The sequence below is a fragment of the Dermochelys coriacea genome, chromosome 4, assembly GCF_009764565.3.
Source record: "Dermochelys coriacea isolate rDerCor1 chromosome 4, rDerCor1.pri.v4, whole genome shotgun sequence".
NCBI lineage: Eukaryota > Metazoa > Chordata > Testudines > Dermochelyidae > Dermochelys > Dermochelys coriacea.
Genome location: NC_050071.1, coordinates 63,129,689 through 63,150,561, shown reverse-complemented (window position 1 = coordinate 63,150,561; position 20,873 = coordinate 63,129,689). Strand labels below are relative to the sequence as shown.

The following is a 20,873-nucleotide window of genomic DNA, read 5'->3' as shown; positions in this document are numbered from 1 at the left end:
TCTGGTGGAAAAGAATGTACAAGTATTGCCACTTAACTTCTAATTTTCTTGCTTTTAAACTTTTGGGTGAATGAGCTGAGTCCTCCCACAACCTTCACTCTCATTAGATGTAATGTTATGTTGCTAATTATTGTTTAAATGTATCTAAAGTAATAATTGTACATGCAATTTTATGTCCTCATTTACTTTTGTGAGGAGAGAACCTGCACATTTTGAGCACTACTTTAATCTAAAACCCTGATCCTGTAACCGGTTCCACAGGGGCTGGCTCCTGTGCCCATATGAGCACTGACTGCAGGATTGGAGTCATAGTTTGGCAAATAGCTGAAGAATGCACTCTGCATAATCCTTCCCTTGACTTGGTGGGGAGGCTTGTGTGCTCCAGTGACCCTGTGAGCTATGCTGGCAGGAGTTTTAACTCCTGCTAAGGGTACTTCAGCTGGATATGTCAAGAGACAAAAAGGAACCAGATGAAAAGCAGTCCTCTGATCCTCAAAATTGGGGGTTGAATGATAGACCAATAACCTATTCTCATAAAAAAAGTTAAGCTTTAGAAATACAATGGGGAGCCATTCCAGCAAACAGCATGATAGACAAGGATGACAGAGCCTTGTTAATGCCCTAAGTGACATTTGACAGGATGGGAAAGATTCAGATTCAGACTTCATATAATAGAATTAAGAAGAAGATACATATGTTATAGCAAGTGTAATATTCAGATATTTTTATTGAAGAAAAAACTTTCCAAAGACCAATGGAAAAAATAATTTATTGCAGTTCCTTTTACACATTAGCATGAAACATTTATACATATATTTTTGTGCTGATAAGATAGATTACTATAGACAAACTTTTATTTTGTGCACAGAAGTAATTGCATTGTACTAACATATAATTATATAAAGCAGATACTCAGAAAATATCATTGAGCTAAGAATGAATGTATTATTCCAAGAGGAATGCCCTATACATTGAAACTAATTTAATTATTTGTGACTTGTTGTCCAGAATATTATCATATTCTTCCAAGGGCTGAAACAAAATCACTTCTGAAAATTAAAAAGAGACTAAAACAAAAGGCTTTGCCTGACAACCTTGTCCCACCAATGTGCCTTTCAGTGTTTATGATCCATTGGAAATGAACAAAAGCACTGTGAGTGACACAAAATTGTCCAGCAATCTATTATGCACAAGTCAGTTGCATTCAGTTAATATAAACCAATGAAAACTACATGGCAAGAGACCAGCATTTGGATAGAATTACATTTACACATGATTCAAATTGCAGTATTAGACAACCAACCCCCTCTTTTCAATATAAAAATGTACATGCAATATATACAGGTGGAAATTGTACAATAACATCAAAAGAGCTGTTTTCTCATCACTAATTAGCACAGTATGTCAAGTATTATTCCCTGAAGGAACTGGAATACCACATGATGACATCTTGAAGGAAAATGGACAGCATTAATAGAATAGTTTTAATAATGATAATGAAGATAAAAAGCACATACGAGAAGCATCAGATTAAAAGGGTTAGTTATGGCACACACATTGCATAATGTTATTCAGTAAGTACTATCAGGACATAACAAAGGTTACATGAGCCACAAAAAGGGCTTGGAATACACACCCACAGCAAAAATAAAATAATATCAAAAGCTGAGCCAAATAACAGCAAGAGATCCAGCAGTGAATATGATACTTTCAGAGTGGGGCAGATAGGCAAATGAGAAATGCAAAATGAAGTAATACCCACAAATCATCATTACTGCCAGACCAGTAAGTTGTTTGGGACACAGCATTGCACCCTATCCAGCGTCCTCTTCCTCTTCCCCCAGCTCAGTAAACATCTTGCTTTATTTCCTTGAGTGCATGTAAGGGAAGTTTGAGAAATAAGAGATTTTCTTTGAAACAGCAATGTGACATGCAGTGACAAAATAAGTTTGATACTTTTCATTGCGGCTTTATTACAAATAAAGAAGACAGTGCATAGTGAAGCAGGAATATTGTTGTGCCAGGATCACAGGCTTTGGGTGCCTTATTAGTAGGATTATGACAATTCCACCAGTTACGTGACAAGTTACCCTAATATATCCCCGACTGTCCAAGACTCCTGTGAGCCTTGTAATAGTGAAGACATGGGACTACCCCAGTCACAGAGCACTTCCAGCCATTTATGCTGCAGCATGTGAACTCAGAGAGATTGCTATTGCAGGAGGGAATACGTTTGGGATAAGATTGGGGAACGAGCAGTGTGAGGAGTAAGTGAAGAGTCTCTGAAAATGGGAAACATGGGGTATGAGGCATCTGTAGGGATCTTAGCAATACTTACATCAGCTGCCTCCAATATGGTGGATGTTATATTAAGTAACCAATATTTTTATTCCCTATTCTCTTTATTTTGGCTGCAATTTTCACCTTTTGGAATGTTGTAAACCATAAAAAGATAAAACAAAAACACCTTAGCTTTTCTACTAACTGGGCCATCCTAGTTCTGTGTTTTTAAAACAAACCTGCCTGTCAGGAGTGAAGCTGCAGCTGCACTTTGTTCTAAAAACATGTAAACAAGGGCATCAGGAACTGCAAAACAAGAGATAGAGCCACAGCTACTGTTGCCAATGCTCAGTTCAGACGCAGTCCTAAAATTGTTGAGTGCTTATGTGGAGAACAGAAAAAGAACACAAAATGCAAGCAAATACGGGTGCTTGGAAAGCAGAGCCTCCTAGGAGGTAATTATGTTGCACTATGTGATTGGATGACACAGCTAAGAGGTGCTGAGCCACTACAACTTCCATTGCTATCTATTGACACTGCAGAGGCTCAGGGCCTTTTCAGGTTTGTCATAAAATCTCTATCCACTTGCTGGAAACATTTGCCTCCTATGTTAATTATTGTGATCTAATTAGCGAAGGTGATTTCATGAGTGCCTTCTGGGATGAAGGGGACGGAAGTGGCACATTATCTCTGATTCTGATTAATTGATTCATGTTGGTAATGGAGATTAAAAAAAGAAGTTCACTGGTGTATTGGAGAGAACAATTAGCAGGAAGATGATCTGGTTAATTTAAGAAATCTTTTTAATCTCTAACTGATTCTATGATTCACTCCTTGCAATATGCAGGAATGCCCCTACTGGATATCAGTGAGACAAAGTGGGTGAAGTAATATCCTTTACTGGACCAATTTCTATTGGTGAGAGAGGCATGCTTTTGAGCTTACACTGAGCTCTTCTTCTGTGATTGGAGGAGTCCTACTGTACAGGAACATCGTATTTGTGTGTACATCTGAATTTAGTAAGAAGCTAAAACAAAAGAGATCCATGGCTTTTATCAGTCAAGGAAATAATTCTATTAGTCCATCACAGTCTGAAGGAAACTGCCCAATGATTGGAGTGAGGCATGTCTGGGAATTCTAGGAAAATCTACCCTAAGTGCAGAAGGCCTTTATGTAGCACCTGGTCTGAGGCAGAGCTAGAGGCATTGCTTTATCCAGAACAAAACCGAGCTTCCCTACTTCTGGGAGAAAGGTGTAAAGGTCTATTCTCCAGCGCACATCAGGGACTTATTCCTTTGGGGAAGATCTCTGCTTAGGCCACATCTACAGAAACTGTTAGGTCAGCTATCCAGAAAGAGATTGAGCAGAACCAAAAAGCTTGAGTTGTTGTCCTGTGATAAGGATGGCTATAATGCTTTGTAAAACAAATAATTTCGTTATAACTCTTAACACTAGAGTGAAATAATCCTGTGTGTACCTCATACAATGGACAGCCCCATCACAAATTTCAGAGTAGCAGCCGTGTTAGTCTGTATCCACAAAAAGAAAAGAAGTACTTGTGGCACCTTAGAGACTAACATTTGTTTGAGCATAAGCTTTCGTGAGCTACAGCTCACTTCATCGGATGCTCAAATAAATTTCAGAGTAGCAGCCGTGTTAGTCTGTATTCGCAAGCTGTAGCTCACGAAAGCTTATGCTCAAATAAATTTGTTAGTCTCCAAGGTGTCACAAGTACTCCTTTTCTTTTCCCCATCACAAAATTACACAAATCTTTTAGTTAAAATATACCTAACGGTATTCTAAAAGGTACTGTGCTCTACTTTCTATTAGTGTTTTAGAACTAGCTAATGATTTGTGAAAGGGTAAATGAAAATGAGTCAGCAGAGCAGCTCATTTATATGGACATTTTAGTCAGTTGTCTATTGTTAATCATTTATCTTACAGTAGCATCTAGCCTTCTGAGCAAAAACCTGAGAACCATCAACTCCTGAGTTCTAATGACATCTCTGACTGTGGCTATAAGCACGTTACTTATAGACAAATTGTCAAAAGTTGCCATTAATCATGGGTTCCTCAATTTTTAGGAGTTCAATTTGAAACACCTTAGACTTGGTTTTCAGAAGTTCTGAGCACCTGTAACTCCATATGAAATCAATGGGAGCTGCAGGTACTTAGTGCTTCTGGAAATCAAGCCCAAGGCGTCTCTAGCTGGGTTCGTTTGCCTCAGTTTCCTCCTCTGTAAAAAAGATTAACAATATTATCCTTACCTACCTACCTCCTAAGGGGGTTGAGAGAATGAATAGTTAGTGTTAATAAAAAGCTGTTTAGATAATTGCTACATAATGGAAGTACTAAATATTATTAATACCAGAAGCAGCCTTGATATATGTACCCTTTCAAAATCTATTTTAAATATATGTCTAGGCTAAAGCAGGTAGTACCCACCTGGCTGTGCATTCCTCTCTAACGTTACATTTAAAAATAACACAAGCTTTGTTAAATAGGATCTCTATTGGTAATAATGTAGGGAAAAGTGAAAAGTGTTTTGATAAAACCTCTTTTACCTCTGACTATGGATCTCAAAGGGAAACGTCAGTCATATGAAACTACGGTATATTCTGCAATGGGTATAAAACACAACTAGCAAAGTATCATCAAAAGGTGACAGAGAATATTCATGAAAGTTTCGAGTCTGTGCTAAAGACTACAGATAAGTTTTCTAGAGAAAATACAGACTGTTCTCTGAAGTATACTGCCCTGGAATAAGAAATATCAGCATTTAGTAGATACCATTAAAAAGTCAGCATTTGCTTGCTCAAATACTTGCAGTAAGAACTGTGGGTAGAATTTGCAAAAATGACTAAGTGGCTTAGCAGCCTAAATCCCATTTTCAAAAGAGATTTAGGCACTTGGGACTCTGAATGAGACTTAGGCTGCTAAGGCCCAGATTTGTAAAGGTATTGAGATGTTGCTCCTTAAGTCACTTCTGAAAATGGGATTCAGGCTCTGAAGTCACTTCAGTGCTTTTACAAAGTTCTACTCTGTATCTTCCTAAATTAAACATGCAACAGCATCTGTCCAGGCAGAATCCTGTACCCTCACAGAGCTCCATTGACTGCAATAGGGAGCCCATACAGAGGTAGTTGCTGGACTGGCATCTAAAAATAGAAGAGACTGCAGTATTGCACTCACTACAGGCAGGCAAATGGAGAGTTTTCAAATGGCACTAACTATACATGTCAGCTAAACAGAGATGTACTGTATATTAAAAAGTCTAATATAATAGAAAAATCTGTAAGGACAGATAAATATTTAAACACTTGGCATTCCCTCAAGGACTTTTTAAAATACAAAAGTATTTTTTTAGAGAATGCATAAACAGCAAAGATAAATAATCAAGACCTTTCATCTGCTGTCAAGACAGTAAACACATTAATGGAACAACATTTTACAAAATGGTTCATTTCTTGTAGGGAACATTTAGTTTTGCAAGTGAAAATGGTTCTCAATGGTTTGGATTAAACTTCTTGTATTTATGCCTTGTTTTAAAAAACGAATTACTTTTTGGCTAGTCGTACCTCTGTCTCTGTACTCTTTCTGGACAAAAACCAAACTTGCATTGGTTCTTTTTTACCCTTCATGGAAACAGGGCCTCTGTGTTCGAGGTGAAATTGAGGATCTGAATTTTCTGGTGACATAAGACACCTGAAATTAAAAACAAACATTAGATTACCCCTCCACACACACACACACACACACAAAACATTAAACATGCTACATCTGAGGGGCACATTAATTACATTGTCAGGCAATATTGTAGGCTGGGCTTAACATGAATAATTGGACATGGGTGAGGACTCATATCCTGGGACACCGAATTAGGGAGATAAATCCATCAGTAGTTTGGAAAAAGAATATTTGTATTAGCTAAGATAAGGGGGGAACACCCAGGGAACCATTTACAATGGACAAGGTAACAATGGATAAAATAAGCCTGGAACATAAGATGAGGGAAAGAGTAAGTCATTCATGGACAGTGAATATACAGAGCATCCTCTACAGGGGTTGGTTCCTACAAAGTAACCAAGCCAGTCCCAAAACACATATAGTGAATGCAATGAAATGTGTAAATTGTGACAAAGCTCTGTCCTTGCCTCCATGGATCCCGCGTTTCCTGGTGGATTTTGCTAGCCTTAGAGGCTCACTATGACCCTCCACGTAACCCTTCTTTCTCTAGAGACAAGGGTCACAGTCTACTGAGCCATTTTCATCATAAGTCAGCGAGGGAAGTGAGGAGAAGTTATCCTTCCTTGCACAGTCTCTGTTTTCTCCCAGTCTCAGTGATTAATCGGGGGCAAAGGTGGCGGGGGAGCCCGGGCCCACTCTTTACTCCGGGCTCCAGCCCAGGGACCCTAATAGTATCAGCTATGGTAGCTGACCTTTTAGAAATATGACATGTACAATTCCCTGGGCTACTTCCCCCACAGCAGCCCTCACTTCCTCAAGCTCCACTTCACCCTTACCTCAGGGCCTCCTTCCTTGTGTCTGATATGGTGTGTACTACTCAGCCTCTCCAACAGCGCAACTTCTTCCCACAGCTCCTGACATGCCCACCCACCTGACTGACTGGGAGGCTTTTAACTAGTTTCAGCCAGCCCCTGATTGGCTTCAGGTGTCCCAATCAACATAGCATTCTCCCTGTCTCTGGAAAGTTCTTAATTGGCCCCAGGTGTCTTAATTGACCTGGAGCAGCTTCCATTTAACTTAACCTGGGATTTGTTTAGCCTGGAGCGAATATATCTATCTCCCACTACTTTTCTATAGCCATCTGGCCTTGCCCCATCAGAAAATGTATATTAAGGAAGAAGTTTGCTGCATAACTTTGGATGTGTGATACCCCCTGTACCAACCCCCTACACCTGAGTCTGGTCAACTCAGTATAGCTTTGCTTTATGCCAAATAAAGGAACCTGAGTGACAAGCCTGGAGTCTGATTGAATTCTTGGGTAACCTGAGTGGAAGATCTCAGGGGAACCCTAACAAATATCTGAAGGCGATTATCATGTCTCACTACAAATTCTGGCGGCTGAATATAATTGTTTCCTAAGGAAAGAGTGATTCGTGGTAATGTAACTTGACACAACATTTCATGAAAATACACGTGCAGTAATGTACTGAGTGGGATTGTCACTATCACCTCTAAAGTTACTTTAAAGGTACATTGATAAAGTTGTTTCTTTTGAAATTCTTATCAAGAAGGGGTTCTGCATTTCTCACCTGTAGGTGTACTCAGAAACATTGATTTTTCCTTTTTCTCCAGTGGTTTCTGTTCTGCTTGTTAGATTAACAGTGTTTCCAAAGAGACAGTAGCGGGGCATCCTTTGGCCTATGACACCTGTAACCACCTCCCCAGTGTGGATACCTATTGTTATCTTTAACAAGAAAAAGCAAGTTTGAATATTTTATAGTTCATGATCAATTTTACTAACTTAATGTTTCCAACTAAATACATATAATATGCATTTTCTAAATGCTGGAGTTTATGTTTTATAAGACACCAGTCTTGATTCTTTTTCGCCTTACACCATGTGTAGTTATTTACTGCTGTGCAGACTGAGTGTAAAATGCTATTCATTCAGAATGGTAGAATTCTACACACATTTTGCACAGCTGTACAAGACTATACAAGGTGCAAGGCAGTGGAAAAATCAGGCCCACTTTTTCAAAGCATAAGGACAGATTTGGCTGGAGAATTATCTTGGCACAGGATACTGATCACTGCAGGCTCTCTTATGAGGCCCACTCCACAAATCCGGGTGCAGAAGTGTGCTGGTGGTGGGGAATGGAGACTAAGGGCCACAGTAGACACTGTTAGGATGATTCTGTGTGGTACTATCCAAGATTCTATGTGGCCTCCAGGGCTATCTAAGTTACATCAGGTGCCATTTCAACCTCTGTAGCAGTCCACAACTGAAAGGACACAAAGGTGGCTTCACATCACCATAGTCCCTTGCCCAGGCTGTGAGTTGTGTTGCACCCCACAAAGGAAGAGCATAAGAATACACTCATTGATTTTAATGAGTTTTGAGTGCAACTCAGAGCAGAATTTGGCTACTGTGCATGCTACCTAAGCCACCTGGAGACTTCAAACACAGAGGTTTACATATTAGGTGCACAGGACACAAGGTGACTTTTATATCTATCTGTCTATCTACCTACCTACTTATGTTCTTGTTTTAAAAAAGTAACATAAGGATTTTGAAGTTAAAATTTAAGAGTAATGAGCAACTTTTAAATCTAACATATTGCATACTGTCTTTATAAATGCTAATTTCTAATCTGAACTGAGCACACAGATACATAACTCAAAAATCTCACAGTGTGAACACATCTACAAGGGTGATAGTGCGTCTTCCTTTTCCTTTCACCAAGTCCATTGCCTGAAATTAATGACTAACCCCATCTGATCACCAAGGTACACAGCACATCTTGGATAGCACAGGGCAGTACTTATGTTAGGAATAATGTCTGAATTACAGAGCTTTTTGGTAAAATCATGGGGCCAAAGTCTCTGTTACAGAAGCATATATCCAATGGAGCTTCTCCAGAGTGAGAGCTCACCTCTTGTTAAAATAGTTCTTCTGTGAGATTGTTTTATTTCTCCTGCATTCAGAATAGTCTCTATTTTTGCTAACGAGGGGCATAATTCCACTCTGAGGAAAACTGGTGTAAATCATGCGTACCTCCAATGAAGCCTTGACAAATGGCCTCTTTCTATAAATGATGATTGAATTATTCATAATCCATGCCTAAAGTAATCAGAAGAATGGGTGGGAGTAATATTATTTTAAAAACAAATAGTTTGGTTCCTGTTTTGATTAAATTAAGCAGTTACTGAATTAAGTACAAGGCACCATCCTACAGTGTACCTCATAATCTGTATGGAAAAAATGTGACTCAGAATTAAGAACTTGTCCCTTTCCGTTAAACCCTGTACATATACAAACAAATTGGGAAAAATCTTGCAATTATTTCACTACATTTTTAACAAAGCCCAATTCATCTCCTGTAACAATTGGCTCCAAATTTATAATTATACAAGAACAGGAGCCAGCCGGATTTCTTACTTATGGAGGATCCCAACCATTTAATATATAATGATTTTATTCAGTGATAAAAAGGTCACAAGTGAATTATGTGTTACATACACTCAAAGAACCCTACAAAGATAGTATTTGTTCAGTGGGGTTTTTGTGGCTCAGTTTCATACAGACAAGATGCTTATTGGCAAAGATGCTTCTCACTGTGAAGAATGGGCTAAGTCCTTTAACAGACTTCTCAATTATTGCAGAGCTTCAGATCAGGCCTTCTCCACTTCTATGCTCACAAATAGAGTGAAACACCCAGGAGCTAATACACTACTGTCAGATGCATGGGCAATTCCATTCATGTACATAGGAATGTGCCTTTTTATCCTGTGATTATTTTTCTGAAAATGAGAGATTATTGCAAGACCTCTAATTCGGTGTTAATTCAAAATGTAACTTCTAGTAGTCACAGAACTGCCATTCTCCACCTCAACGAATCCCTATGGAAACAAATATTGCTCTAGAATGAAAGATTTTCCCATGGCTCTGAACCAGAATCAAAATGGGTTGTTGAGAGAACACTATTGTTCTATACTCTGTGCTTCAAGCAAATACATACTGCACTCAGATGGGCAGTTGCAGCTCGCACTGAAATCAATGGCAGCCAAACATACATGGCCATGGGCAGAATTTGGTCCTTAAGATTGGTAAACACAGTAACTATGTTTTGGGGTTTTGTGGGAGATGAGTTATATCACACATATATCTGTTTCTTCATATCACTGAAAAGATCACTCATCTTCTAGCAATAATAAAATTTGTGAAGGCTGGACTTTGAGTTTTATTGTATTTCAGTGGTGGTTTTTTTAAAAATTCAACAAGTCTTTACTGAATCCTGGATAAATACTAACCTGTACAGGCTCTCCATCTACTTGAACCTGTCCTGCTATTTCCATCATATCCAATGCCAGGTGGCAGATAGATCGTGCATGATGAATGCATGGCTCTGGTAGACCACTAACTGTCATATACTTGTCTCCAACTGTCTCCACCTATCAAAACATGTTTGGGAATTATGCTTCAGAAAGCTAGAGCTACTGTGGTGTTTCTTTTAAGATTGCTAGACACTTCAAATACTTTCCCCTTCACCTTTTTCTATACTCCTAACATCCTTGGAGATTCATGTATACAACTTCTTAAAATTAGTTGGAGAGCTCACTATCCATTGATTAGCAGCTTATTCTACCTTTATTTACCTAAAAGTACTTATTTTAATGATTGCATGCATTTATTTCAACGTGCAGCATTCCAAATAAGAGTTCTTCACTCTGTATGTTGTTATAACTAGCAGTGGACGTGTTCTTTTCTTCACTGTGGACTAAATCCACACCAAAGTTGTAAAAACATCTAAAGTCAATGAAATGAACTGAGATTATATTTATTTTATGACACTATCTTATAGCAACACAATAGCAATGCCCTAAAATCTCATGTTTACCTTATAAACGAACGGATTCCTTCGTGAATCAGTCAGAATATCAAATCTTGTGTAAAGGTCATTTAAAAGATTAACAATTTTCATGGCTCCCTCTCCAGAAGCATGTTTACTGCAGAATGCATTGAATCCAACTATGCCACTGAAGAGAATGGTCACATTATCATACCGCTTAGCTGGCACAGGACGCTTGTGTCTCAGTTCATTTGCAACAGACGGTGGAAGGACAGAATACAGCAATCTAGACAGGTAAAACAAGTAAGGGATATGAGAGAGAGAGAGAGAGAGAGAGAAAGAAAGAAAATGAATAAATGTATTATTTAAGTATGACCCTGATATTTCCGTAAATGGTTATTATACATTAACGATTTCTAACAGTTAAGTGATGTACGAGGCTTATAATGGAGTCTATTCCTTGAACACCAGGCTCTGATATACATCTGTGTGGTTCATATGGTTAAAGCAATTACATTCCAAACACACGTGCTAATAGGTCAAAGCCACCACTTAACTATGAAAAAATATATTGCAATTCCTTTGACATAATCTGTTAAAATACCTGGTACTACTACTACTTATTCCTAAAGAATGTGGGCCAGATCCTCAGCTGGTGTAACTTGGTTTTGCTCCACTGATTTCAATGGATCTACACCAATTTACACAAGTGTTGTATCTCATCCTTAGGGTTTATTACATTTTTTCAACAAATCGAACAGTCCATATGACAAAAAGAAAAAACAGTGTATATTGTAAATCACAATGCAAATTAAAAACTAAATCATACACATAGGCCCATATTCTACCCTCATGTTCACCCCTTTTCAGCTTTCCATCTGCCACTGTACAGAACTCAAACTCAGCAATTTGGCAAAGCAGGAACAATTCAGGGCTTAGCAAAAAAAATCTGATGGTAACTCAGATAAAATGATACTACTTTGCAATCTAAAATTATGCATTTTAAAGTTCTGGCAGATCTCATCGGTTATTCAGCCTGCAATAAACTACAGGCTAAGAGAGACATGAAAGCTAAGAGAAGAAAGGAATAAACAGGATGAGAAAGATAAGGAAGAGAGATAAGAATAATGGATAGATGCATTTCCCTAAAGAATAATAGATAGAATTTTCTAAAATTATTTTATTTTAAACACATCAAAGTGTACAGTCTCAATTACTGGAATTATTTAAACTGGTTTAATACATCCCTGATCTCCCTATGCAATTCTAAACTCTCTTGCAACTTATGGGTATGATTGTGGTGCCTTCTGCATGTGTGGAAAAAGGGAGGGAAAGAGGGTGCAAGGAGTTTTTCCTCCCTTTATGCAATGACACACAAGAAATCACGTGTCTTGGTCCCTGCCATCAGCAAGTACAAGGAATGAGGTACAGTTCTGGTGTTGGGGATAGCAAATCCAAAAGAGAGATTTCACTGGAACTACTTACATGAGCAAGGGCTACTTTCATAAATAAAGGTTGGATGGCTGAGTCCTATTTCTATGCTAAGTTTCAAACTTCTGTCATTTTTTGCTGTAAGTCTGTTCAGAAAACTCTAGGCAGAACGGTTTTGCAATCTGATGGTACTAACATCTATCAGATTTAAGTGAGTTTACAAGTAAGCAAACGTGGCAGGATTGGATCCAAAGTCCCAACTGAAGAGTATATGCTTTTCTAGGTTTTGGTGAGGAAGGGAATAATTTATAAATACAAGTTAACAGCAAAAGAAAAATCATCTCTGAGCATGTCCAAAATGCATCCATTTAAATATTTTTAAAGTCTTTTATGACATCACTCCATATTTTTTCTCATTACATTTTTGCGTATTGGTGCTGATGCTCTCAGACTGCTGCTCAGAGGGATACCACTCCTGCAATCAGCCCTGTGCAGGTGGCCTCCTCTTCCTGCATAAAGTTCCATTAACCACAATGGGACACTGTGTGAGGACGGGGGATTGCCCATATAGATCTGATCACAAGATCCTACCCAAGTATGGGTCAGGGAGGATTTTAAATGCCTCACTCAAACTCAAATAGCATATGCCTCCAAAAAACAAACCACATCAAACAAAGAACTATATCGATACTATAGAGGAGACATCCCTGGCATGAAGAACATTTTGAAGTTTTTAACAGATTCCACAATATACTTGAAATTTTAAACTTTCATTTTAAAAAAGGTGATCTTATACTGATGTGCTGCAGCCCCTGCTAACCAAGTCTTATAGAAAAATGTCTCCAGCTAAATAAGAGAAGCAGCAAAGGTAGGAACATTCCACTCTCACACTCTATTCACCTCAGTGAGGTGTGAAATTTAAAGCCTAACTGGGACAATTTAAAAGCTAACATTTTAAAATAGATTTATTTATTTATTTTTAAAGAGACTCAAATTGCATGCAAAAATGGTTTGGATAAAGTTAAAAATTAGAAATGCAAAAGTTACACTTCTAACAGTGGAAGTTGTGTATTACACAGATACAGCATTTTCACTCCCTAGATTCCTATTTTAATGTGCATCTTGAAACTATTACCGCAAGGTATGTCTTTAATCTAATATTGTATACAGATGCCAAAAAACATATAGGATTTGCAACATGGCTCAATTAACACTGTCACCGGAATCCTAACTTTTAGACTTTCTGATTTTTTGTGCAACCTTTCTGTTGCATTAAATATAGTTCTGGACTATTTTCTGGCGTGTTATAGTAATAATTCATGCTGCCTTTCCTGTTGGGTGCCAAACAGATTACTGTTCACTGATGGTAAAAAAGTGTTTCTACGAGTCAAACAAAAAAATAAAAATAAAAAATGGGTTTTTTTTAAAGCTTCCTTTGTTTTCGAGTTCCTCAACTCATCATTTCCTTGCCACTCATTTACAGCGACAGACACTACTCTACAGGATAAGCAATAGGACAACAGACTTGATGGCAGGATATTGTCAACATCCCTATTAGGTACTGACAGACCTGGAGAAACTTTGCTACTACATCACTGGTGAGTATTTTTCAAATAGGACATTTGACTGCTCGTCAAATCCTGCTTGTCTCAGAGCCAGTTACTTAATTTACCAGTAACTAGTCTTCTCTCTGAGTCCTGTTTAGAGAATATTATGTAATAGTAATAATTTGCATGTTCAATGTATTGTGCACTAGTTCACCTCTCACGAGGCATAGAAAAGCCAAATTCATAGCATCATACCATAGCAGGACTTTAAATAGTCTTTTATTTTTGTCTGCCTCTAGACTGTAATACAGTTTTCAAATAAGAAAATCAAATTCCTTTTAGCCTGGCTGTGTTTTCTGTCATTTTCAAATTTAAATTTTCATAATTAAATGTTACATATGGTAGATCAAGAATGATTTACTACTTTATTATAACTCTCAATGTTATTTCAATTAGCCTGATCCCTATGAATTATCTCCTTTATTTACAGGGCACATAGTAAATTATAGAGTGATTTCTGCATCATTGGCACTTTGTCACTAACTCTGGCTAATGCAGCCTCAGTAAGATGCTTTTCTGGAACACTGCTCTCTTATGTCATTTTTAAAGCTATGGGGACTGTTGGTTCGCTTTAGTTTTTAGCTCTCTACAGCAAAGAAGGGAAGGAGTCCTTCAGTTTTCCATGCATGTGGTATTCTATATTGCTGCTAATGTTTGAGAACCTTCAGAATATACAACAGTATAAAGACAAAAAAAGTTTGTGCTCTCTTGGCTCCACAATTACCAGTTGTTTTTGTTCCAGTTTAAAACTGGGAATTAATTCTTACGTGTCTGTCTTTTTCTTCTCATCTTCCAGTGCTCTTAGTGTGTGCTGAAGTCTGTCTGTGAGGATCTCCAGTTCTTGAGTCAGCTTGTATTCCTCTCTGAACTGCTCTCCCAAAAGGACTAAGTCACGGGTAGCATCATGCAACGGAATGTCACTCAGATATAACCCTCTTCTGGTTAAATCATCCAAGTTCATCACACTGTTATATAGAGAAATGTATTTCATTAGAAATGAAATGAACATTAAACTAAACTTGCCTAAGGAATCCTTTAAAATATTGATTAATAGCAGGGGTTGGGGATAAATGGGTAAATAGTGAGGTAATACATTTAATTAAAAGATTGGGAGTACAGTAAAACAAGTAGCTTCCATCAACTATCTTGTAACTGTACGCACTAATGCATGTTTTTTTACTGTACATGTGCATACAGAGCCCTGACTGATGCATTTTATAAATGTCTAAAATAACACCCCCCCAATAATAGCAGTGCTATTGTAACCTACTGTTCAGTGCATGTTACCAGTCTCCCACCTGTGCCCGCTCCACAAAGGATATGAATGTGTTATCTCACTGCTACAAAACTGATCCTTTAGCAAAACTATAAAGTTTTATGCTTTTAGCTCTAAAGGTCCTCAGTTCAATCCCTCGTCACAACCAAGATGACAGTTATCACGCTATGACATGAGTCTATTACATAATTTATTTTCCGAACTAATTTTCCAGCTGATTCTTAAATATCATTGCATCTCACTGTGAAAATTGCATTGAAACTGCTATGCAAGCACATCACCAGTTGAGAAACTGATTCCTACTTCTTCTTAGGGTTATGAAATTCATAAACCAAATGTCATGACTTATTAAAAACCTCTCAGTTAATGAGGTGTTCTGCTTAAAAACAGATGGGATAATATGTACCAATGTTTGTAATGAATGATTTTATGAATGCACCATATTCTGTTCTCTATGTGCAACTCCCTCATATCAGTGGGCTTGCACCACTATAACTTAGAACAGAATCTGGTCCAGTGTGTTTCTGTAGTCGTATACATTTAGAGACACTCTTGCAATTTGGTGGCTATTCAGCATGGTCAATAGAGTACTTTTATTGCTTAAACTACCTTGGAGAACAAAGAAAGAGAATACTGTCTGCTTCAGGTAAGTAGATCATTTGACCTTTGAGGCGTAAGCAGCTGATTTCCGTGCCAGTTAGTTCGTCTTCACACTCCAACTTTTCTACATCCAACAGTCCTTCCTTGTAATGAAAAAGTAATAATAATTAAACAACAATAATGATTCCTCTGTTACTTCACCAGGCACATGTGCATGTGCGCATGCAAACAGACACACATAACCTTCACTAGAGGAAAGCTCAGGATGTCTGGAATCGATCCATGAAGCATAGACTACACTGAAGACCAAATGAACTTGTTTCTTGAACATGCCAACTATAGTATTTAAGTTTTCTAAGGTTTCCTCTCTCAATTATTTTAGTGCAGTGGTTCTCAAACTAGGGCTGCCGCTTTTTCAGGGAAAGTCCCTGGCAGGCCAGGCCAGGCCAGGCCAGTTTACCTGCCGCATCCACAGGTTTGGCCAATCACAGCTCTCACTGGCCGCAGTTCGCCGCTCCAGGCCAATGGGGGCTGTGGGAAGTGGCGCGGGCTGAGGGATGTGCACTTTGCTGGTTTTGTCCTCCTTTTCCTCTGTTAGATGTCATTTCTCAAACTGAGGGTCTGATCCTGTCAGTGCATATGCAACACTTCTCCTTCAGCCTTCTGGGATATTACTTCCAGTAAGTAAGCAGGTTACCTGGTGTAATAGTTGCTACTTCACGTGCTGCACTCATTTACATGAGTTTGCCTGGCTCTTTTGCCCCATCTACAGAAAAGGACGCAGGAACATGTTGGGGGAGGAAGGAGGGAGAGTGTGTGTGTGTGTGTGTGTGTGTGTGTGTGTGTAAGGGCCCAAGCAGTGATATGCTACATGCTGGCCTTTCAAACTATTACACAGTTGCTTCTCCCCCAAAAGCAGGAGCAACTGTTGTTATACAGTTACTCCTAGCAGAAGGCTGCAGTTCTGTAATGTCATTTATTGTACAGGATCGTCATTTATAAAGAAGGCATCATAGGTGCAAAAAATATGCACCCCCCTGTATCTGCGCCTATAGCCCACCCTAACAACCACATATGAATTCATGCATCTGGCTTTTTCTTGGCCCAAAACACAGAATGGGCTCAGAGCTTACTACTGTGCAAAATATTTTTATTGAGGGCCTCTGAGTTTCCTCTTATCTCTCTAAAATATACTTACTTATTCAAAAGCCAGATGAACGTTATTTGGTTACCTTGCTCCTCAATACAAAGACAGTGTTGATATGTGAAAGGATCCCATGGAAACTAATATCAATATGAGGCCGAACCAAGGAAAAAACTGACAACAGATTGCAGTTTCCTGGCTGAAGCTAAAACATAAACAAGACAAACAGAAGCTCATTTTCTAAGGAAATAAAGGATTTTTCTACAACCAGAAAATATTCACATGGTGATTGTATTTCTTTCACTTCATATACAATGCAATGTGGAAGAGAATAGAGACAGAGAATGCAGGTGTACATTCTTTATATAAAATATTAGATTAAACTATGGTTTTCAAGTTGTGGCTGTGGTGTATTTTAAAGTGCAGTTCTATTCTGGAAAGTGACTTTGCAAAAGTAGCACTGCACCATATCATGTTTGAGGTCTTTCAGCGTTCCTTCACTTTACAAGTAAAAAGCTGTTTTTTCTAACTGTCCTCCCTACAAACTCACCTTAGGGTCAAAAAGTCAAGTTGTGTTCTCTCACCTATTATCTCCTGTAATAAAGATTCTGCAGGCCATATTCGGTAGGTCACTAATTACATGTGTTCAATGAACCACCCCTGAATTCATCTGAAAAACGACTGACCTCTCTTCTTTCCAATTCCCCCTCAAGAGCCATGTCTAGGAAATCACCAAATCATAATGGTGAGGTGAAGGGTTAGTAAAATTAACTATATTGTAAAAATATTTAAATGATTCAGAACCATCAAGATATGCACAGTGCCTATGTAACTGCATGATCAATTGACATTATCCTCATCATACCTCTTATATTGTTTACTACACATATACCCCTTCCCTTATATTGTTTATTACACTTCCTAGCTCTATCTTGTCTTAAATTAGATTGTTCGTTTTTCAGGGCAGGGACCACATTATCCTATGAGTTTACACAGTACATAGTGTAACAGGGCCCCCAATCCTAAGTGAGAACTTTGAGCACTACTGTAATATAAACAACAGAAAACAATATCAATTGTGTTCAGCAGGGTTTCATAGGCATATACTGAGGTCGGAAATTGGACCTTAGAAATTGGTAATTAGAACTTAGTTAAAACTGATGTTGCTGATGTAAAAGAGCATTCAGCACCCCATCATACTGCAGCTATGTTGCTCTACAATGCTAATAAGCCTGAAAAATAATAAAATATTTTTTGTTGTCAAAAGTAAGACTCCCTGAATACATAGAAGGCAGACCTGTTCCAGAAGAAGGTGCTATTTTTACATAGTTCATTTTCAAAGTGCAACTGCATTTTAAGGTGAGAATTAAACACTGCACTGTAATGTAGAAAGACAATCGCAAATCTATTTAATGTCTTCACAATGAACCCTTGCAGAATATATCGTATCACAATATACCTTAAATAAAAAAATTATAATAGCACTTGAGTGTTATTAAAATAATATCTAAAACACTTGTTACAGCTTTTCACATAAGACAATAGTCTGACCTGTGGAAGGACTCTGTATATAGCATTGCCACACTGTGTTACCACCAGATCTCTGTCAAATATTATGTGGAAAGGAAAAGCCTTGCAGAAAGTGTAAGGACTGATGCGGGACTCTTGGGTCCCATTCTCTTCAAATCTGTCAAGGTCTTCATAAAAGTCCTCTTCCTTAGACTCCTTCTCTTCAATTAAAAATTGAGTGTGGTCACACTCCTCATTTCTCTGTTGAATAACCTGGATGAAAGAAGAGAAAGATTGCAGGTAGCAATAACCTCTATCACGTGTTAATAATTGGAATTCTATTGTAAAGACCAGAACACATTTAGAGAAAATAGATACATAAATATCAAAATAATGAGTTCCAGTTCTTCCAAAAATACAGTATTCCCATAGAAATCTTCAGTTTTAAAAAAAATCTCTACAAATCAAGGGAGGAATAGCATTTCTTTATTCAAGCACAGTTGTTCTTGGCACTAATTGAAGCCCATTCAAATATGAACTGTAAATTCTAAATCAGGGGTCAGCAACCTTTCGGAAGTGGTGTGCCGAGTCTTCATTTATTCACTCTGATTTAAGGTTTCGCGTGTCAGTAATACATTTTAACGTTTTTAGAAGGTCTCTTTAAGTCTATAATATACAACTAAACGATTGTTGTATGCAAAGTAAATAAGGTTTTTAAAATGTTTAAGAAGCTTCATTTAAAATTAAACTAAAATGCAGATCTTATCAGTTTACTGTGATCCTTCCCCTTGCTTTTCCTTGCTGAGTTTTCCAATGTCTGGCACCTATTTGGATACTTTAAGCTGCACGCAGGCTTCTGAGTGATCAGTTGTTAAACAGCTCCGAGAGGGACAGAGGACAGATTTCATGTGTGAAAATACCTGTTCACACAGGTATGTGGATCCAAATGCTGTAAGCATTGCAAACACAAATTTTCTTCAAATAGTTAAATTTCACTGGCAGGGACGCCCAGCAGGTCAGAATAGAGGCTCCCTGATCTCTTTCGGTAGCTTCAAGTGCACTCCACAGATCTCCAAACTTCAATGCCCACAATTCTGAGCTTTTTAACTGAATGAGCTGCATTTTGAAATCTTCAACACCCATCCACTGAAATACAGACAAATCCAAGTCGCTTTTGTTGACTTTTTCAGGTTTAATTAGAAAAGAAACCATTGGGCCAAATCGCTGGAAATCTTGAAATCTGTCAGAAAATTCTGATTCCAGTTCTTCCATGTACATTCTTATCTCAACATCAAACGCAGTGCGCTGTTCCATATGGCATGATAGTGATGTAAGCAGAAAATCAGGATTTAAAAATATCCCAGTATAGTGGTGCTGAAACAATTTTTAAGGAGGGGGTGCTGAGCTATGCGCCCTCTTGCCCCTGCCCCAGTGGGCCACAAGGCCAGTGGGGGTGGCTGCAGAGCCCTAGGCCAGCATCTGGGACCTCAGTCTGGCTGGCCCTGGACCGGTGGCTGGGACTCAGAGGCTGAGCGGGGCCAGTGGACGGTACCCTAGGCCAGCAGCGAAGCCCTCAAGACTGGTGGCCGGGACTGGCAGCGGGCTGAGCGGGACCAGCAAACGGAAACCCAGCTGGCAGGGGGCCAGTGGCTGGTGCCCCAGGCCAGCAGCAGAGACCCCTAGACCAGGGGCCAGGACCCGGGTAGTGTTAGTGCCACTGAAAATCATCTGGCGTGCCGCTTTTGGCACACATGCCAGAGGTTCCCTACTCCTGTTCTAAATTAAATGGATATGTCTACACCAACTCCTGATCCTGGAAATAAGGAGCTACACTCAGCTTTGCATTATGCTTGGTTCTGCTGGTATAGCCCAGAACACAGGACCTCTTGTGAGGGAAAGTGCCCCTGGACGGTTTTGCATTGTCCAACTGCAACTTTATTTCTATGGGGAACCTGCACCTGATCAATGGATCCCCCAAAATAGGCAGAGCTGGCTGGCGATAGACCATGGCATGGCTAGTCTAAGTATGGGCTCATGCCGCACTTAGCTTCAGGAGACTGCACTGCTGGGACTCTTATACAGTATGAAACTGCCCTACCCTGGTGAACTTCCAAGAAAAAGCTGCAATGCAGCCAGCCACCTACCCTCCCCAAGGGTGAAAGAATTCCATCTTGTTGGAGCAGCGCCTGCTAGTTCAAGGAGGGACAATTAGCTCCTCCTTGCACCAGTGAAGGTGGATCAAGTCTATGATGTCTGCAGAACATAAATACAATAGCAAATAGCTGGCTTATAACAAAGAAATAATTCCCCATTACTCCTCACTTTGTAGAAATAAACTAAAGAAAAGCACTAGGCTATTCCCACTTGTAACTCAACTTCTGTTATTACAGAGTGAGACTTTAGCAAAAAAAAGTCTACAAAGTGTGAGCCTTTAACAAACTATACACAATTTTCTTTTTTAACAAATTGTTATGACGTGTTAGAATGCG

General features: G+C 38.8%; 1 protein-coding gene across 3 annotated transcripts in view; it reads right to left on the bottom strand.

Annotated features, from left to right (window-relative positions):
* Positions 1 to 752: 752 nt before the first annotated feature.
* Positions 753 to 20,873, bottom strand: part of GUCY1B1 (guanylate cyclase 1 soluble subunit beta 1) — a 70,947-nt gene continuing 50,826 nt past the window's right edge. For 2 of the 3 annotated variants that reach the window (XM_038400888.2, XM_038400892.2), the window contains 9 exons: positions 18,427 to 18,657; positions 16,964 to 17,080; positions 15,741 to 15,874; positions 14,623 to 14,820; positions 10,866 to 11,103; positions 10,279 to 10,419; positions 7,557 to 7,711; positions 5,859 to 5,985; positions 753 to 1,869 (listed from right to left, as the gene is read on the bottom strand). In XM_038400888.2, coding sequence (XP_038256816.1) covers positions 1,846 to 1,869; positions 5,859 to 5,985; positions 7,557 to 7,711; positions 10,279 to 10,419; positions 10,866 to 11,103; positions 14,623 to 14,820; positions 15,741 to 15,874; positions 16,964 to 17,080; positions 18,427 to 18,657 — 1,365 coding nt within the window. In that variant the 3' untranslated portion in view covers positions 753 to 1,845. The remainder of the gene's footprint in view (positions 1,870 to 5,858; positions 5,986 to 7,556; positions 7,712 to 10,278; positions 10,420 to 10,865; positions 11,104 to 14,622; positions 14,821 to 15,740; positions 15,875 to 16,963; positions 17,081 to 18,426; positions 18,658 to 20,873) is intronic. The other variant, XM_043513294.1, reaches the window with a different exon arrangement.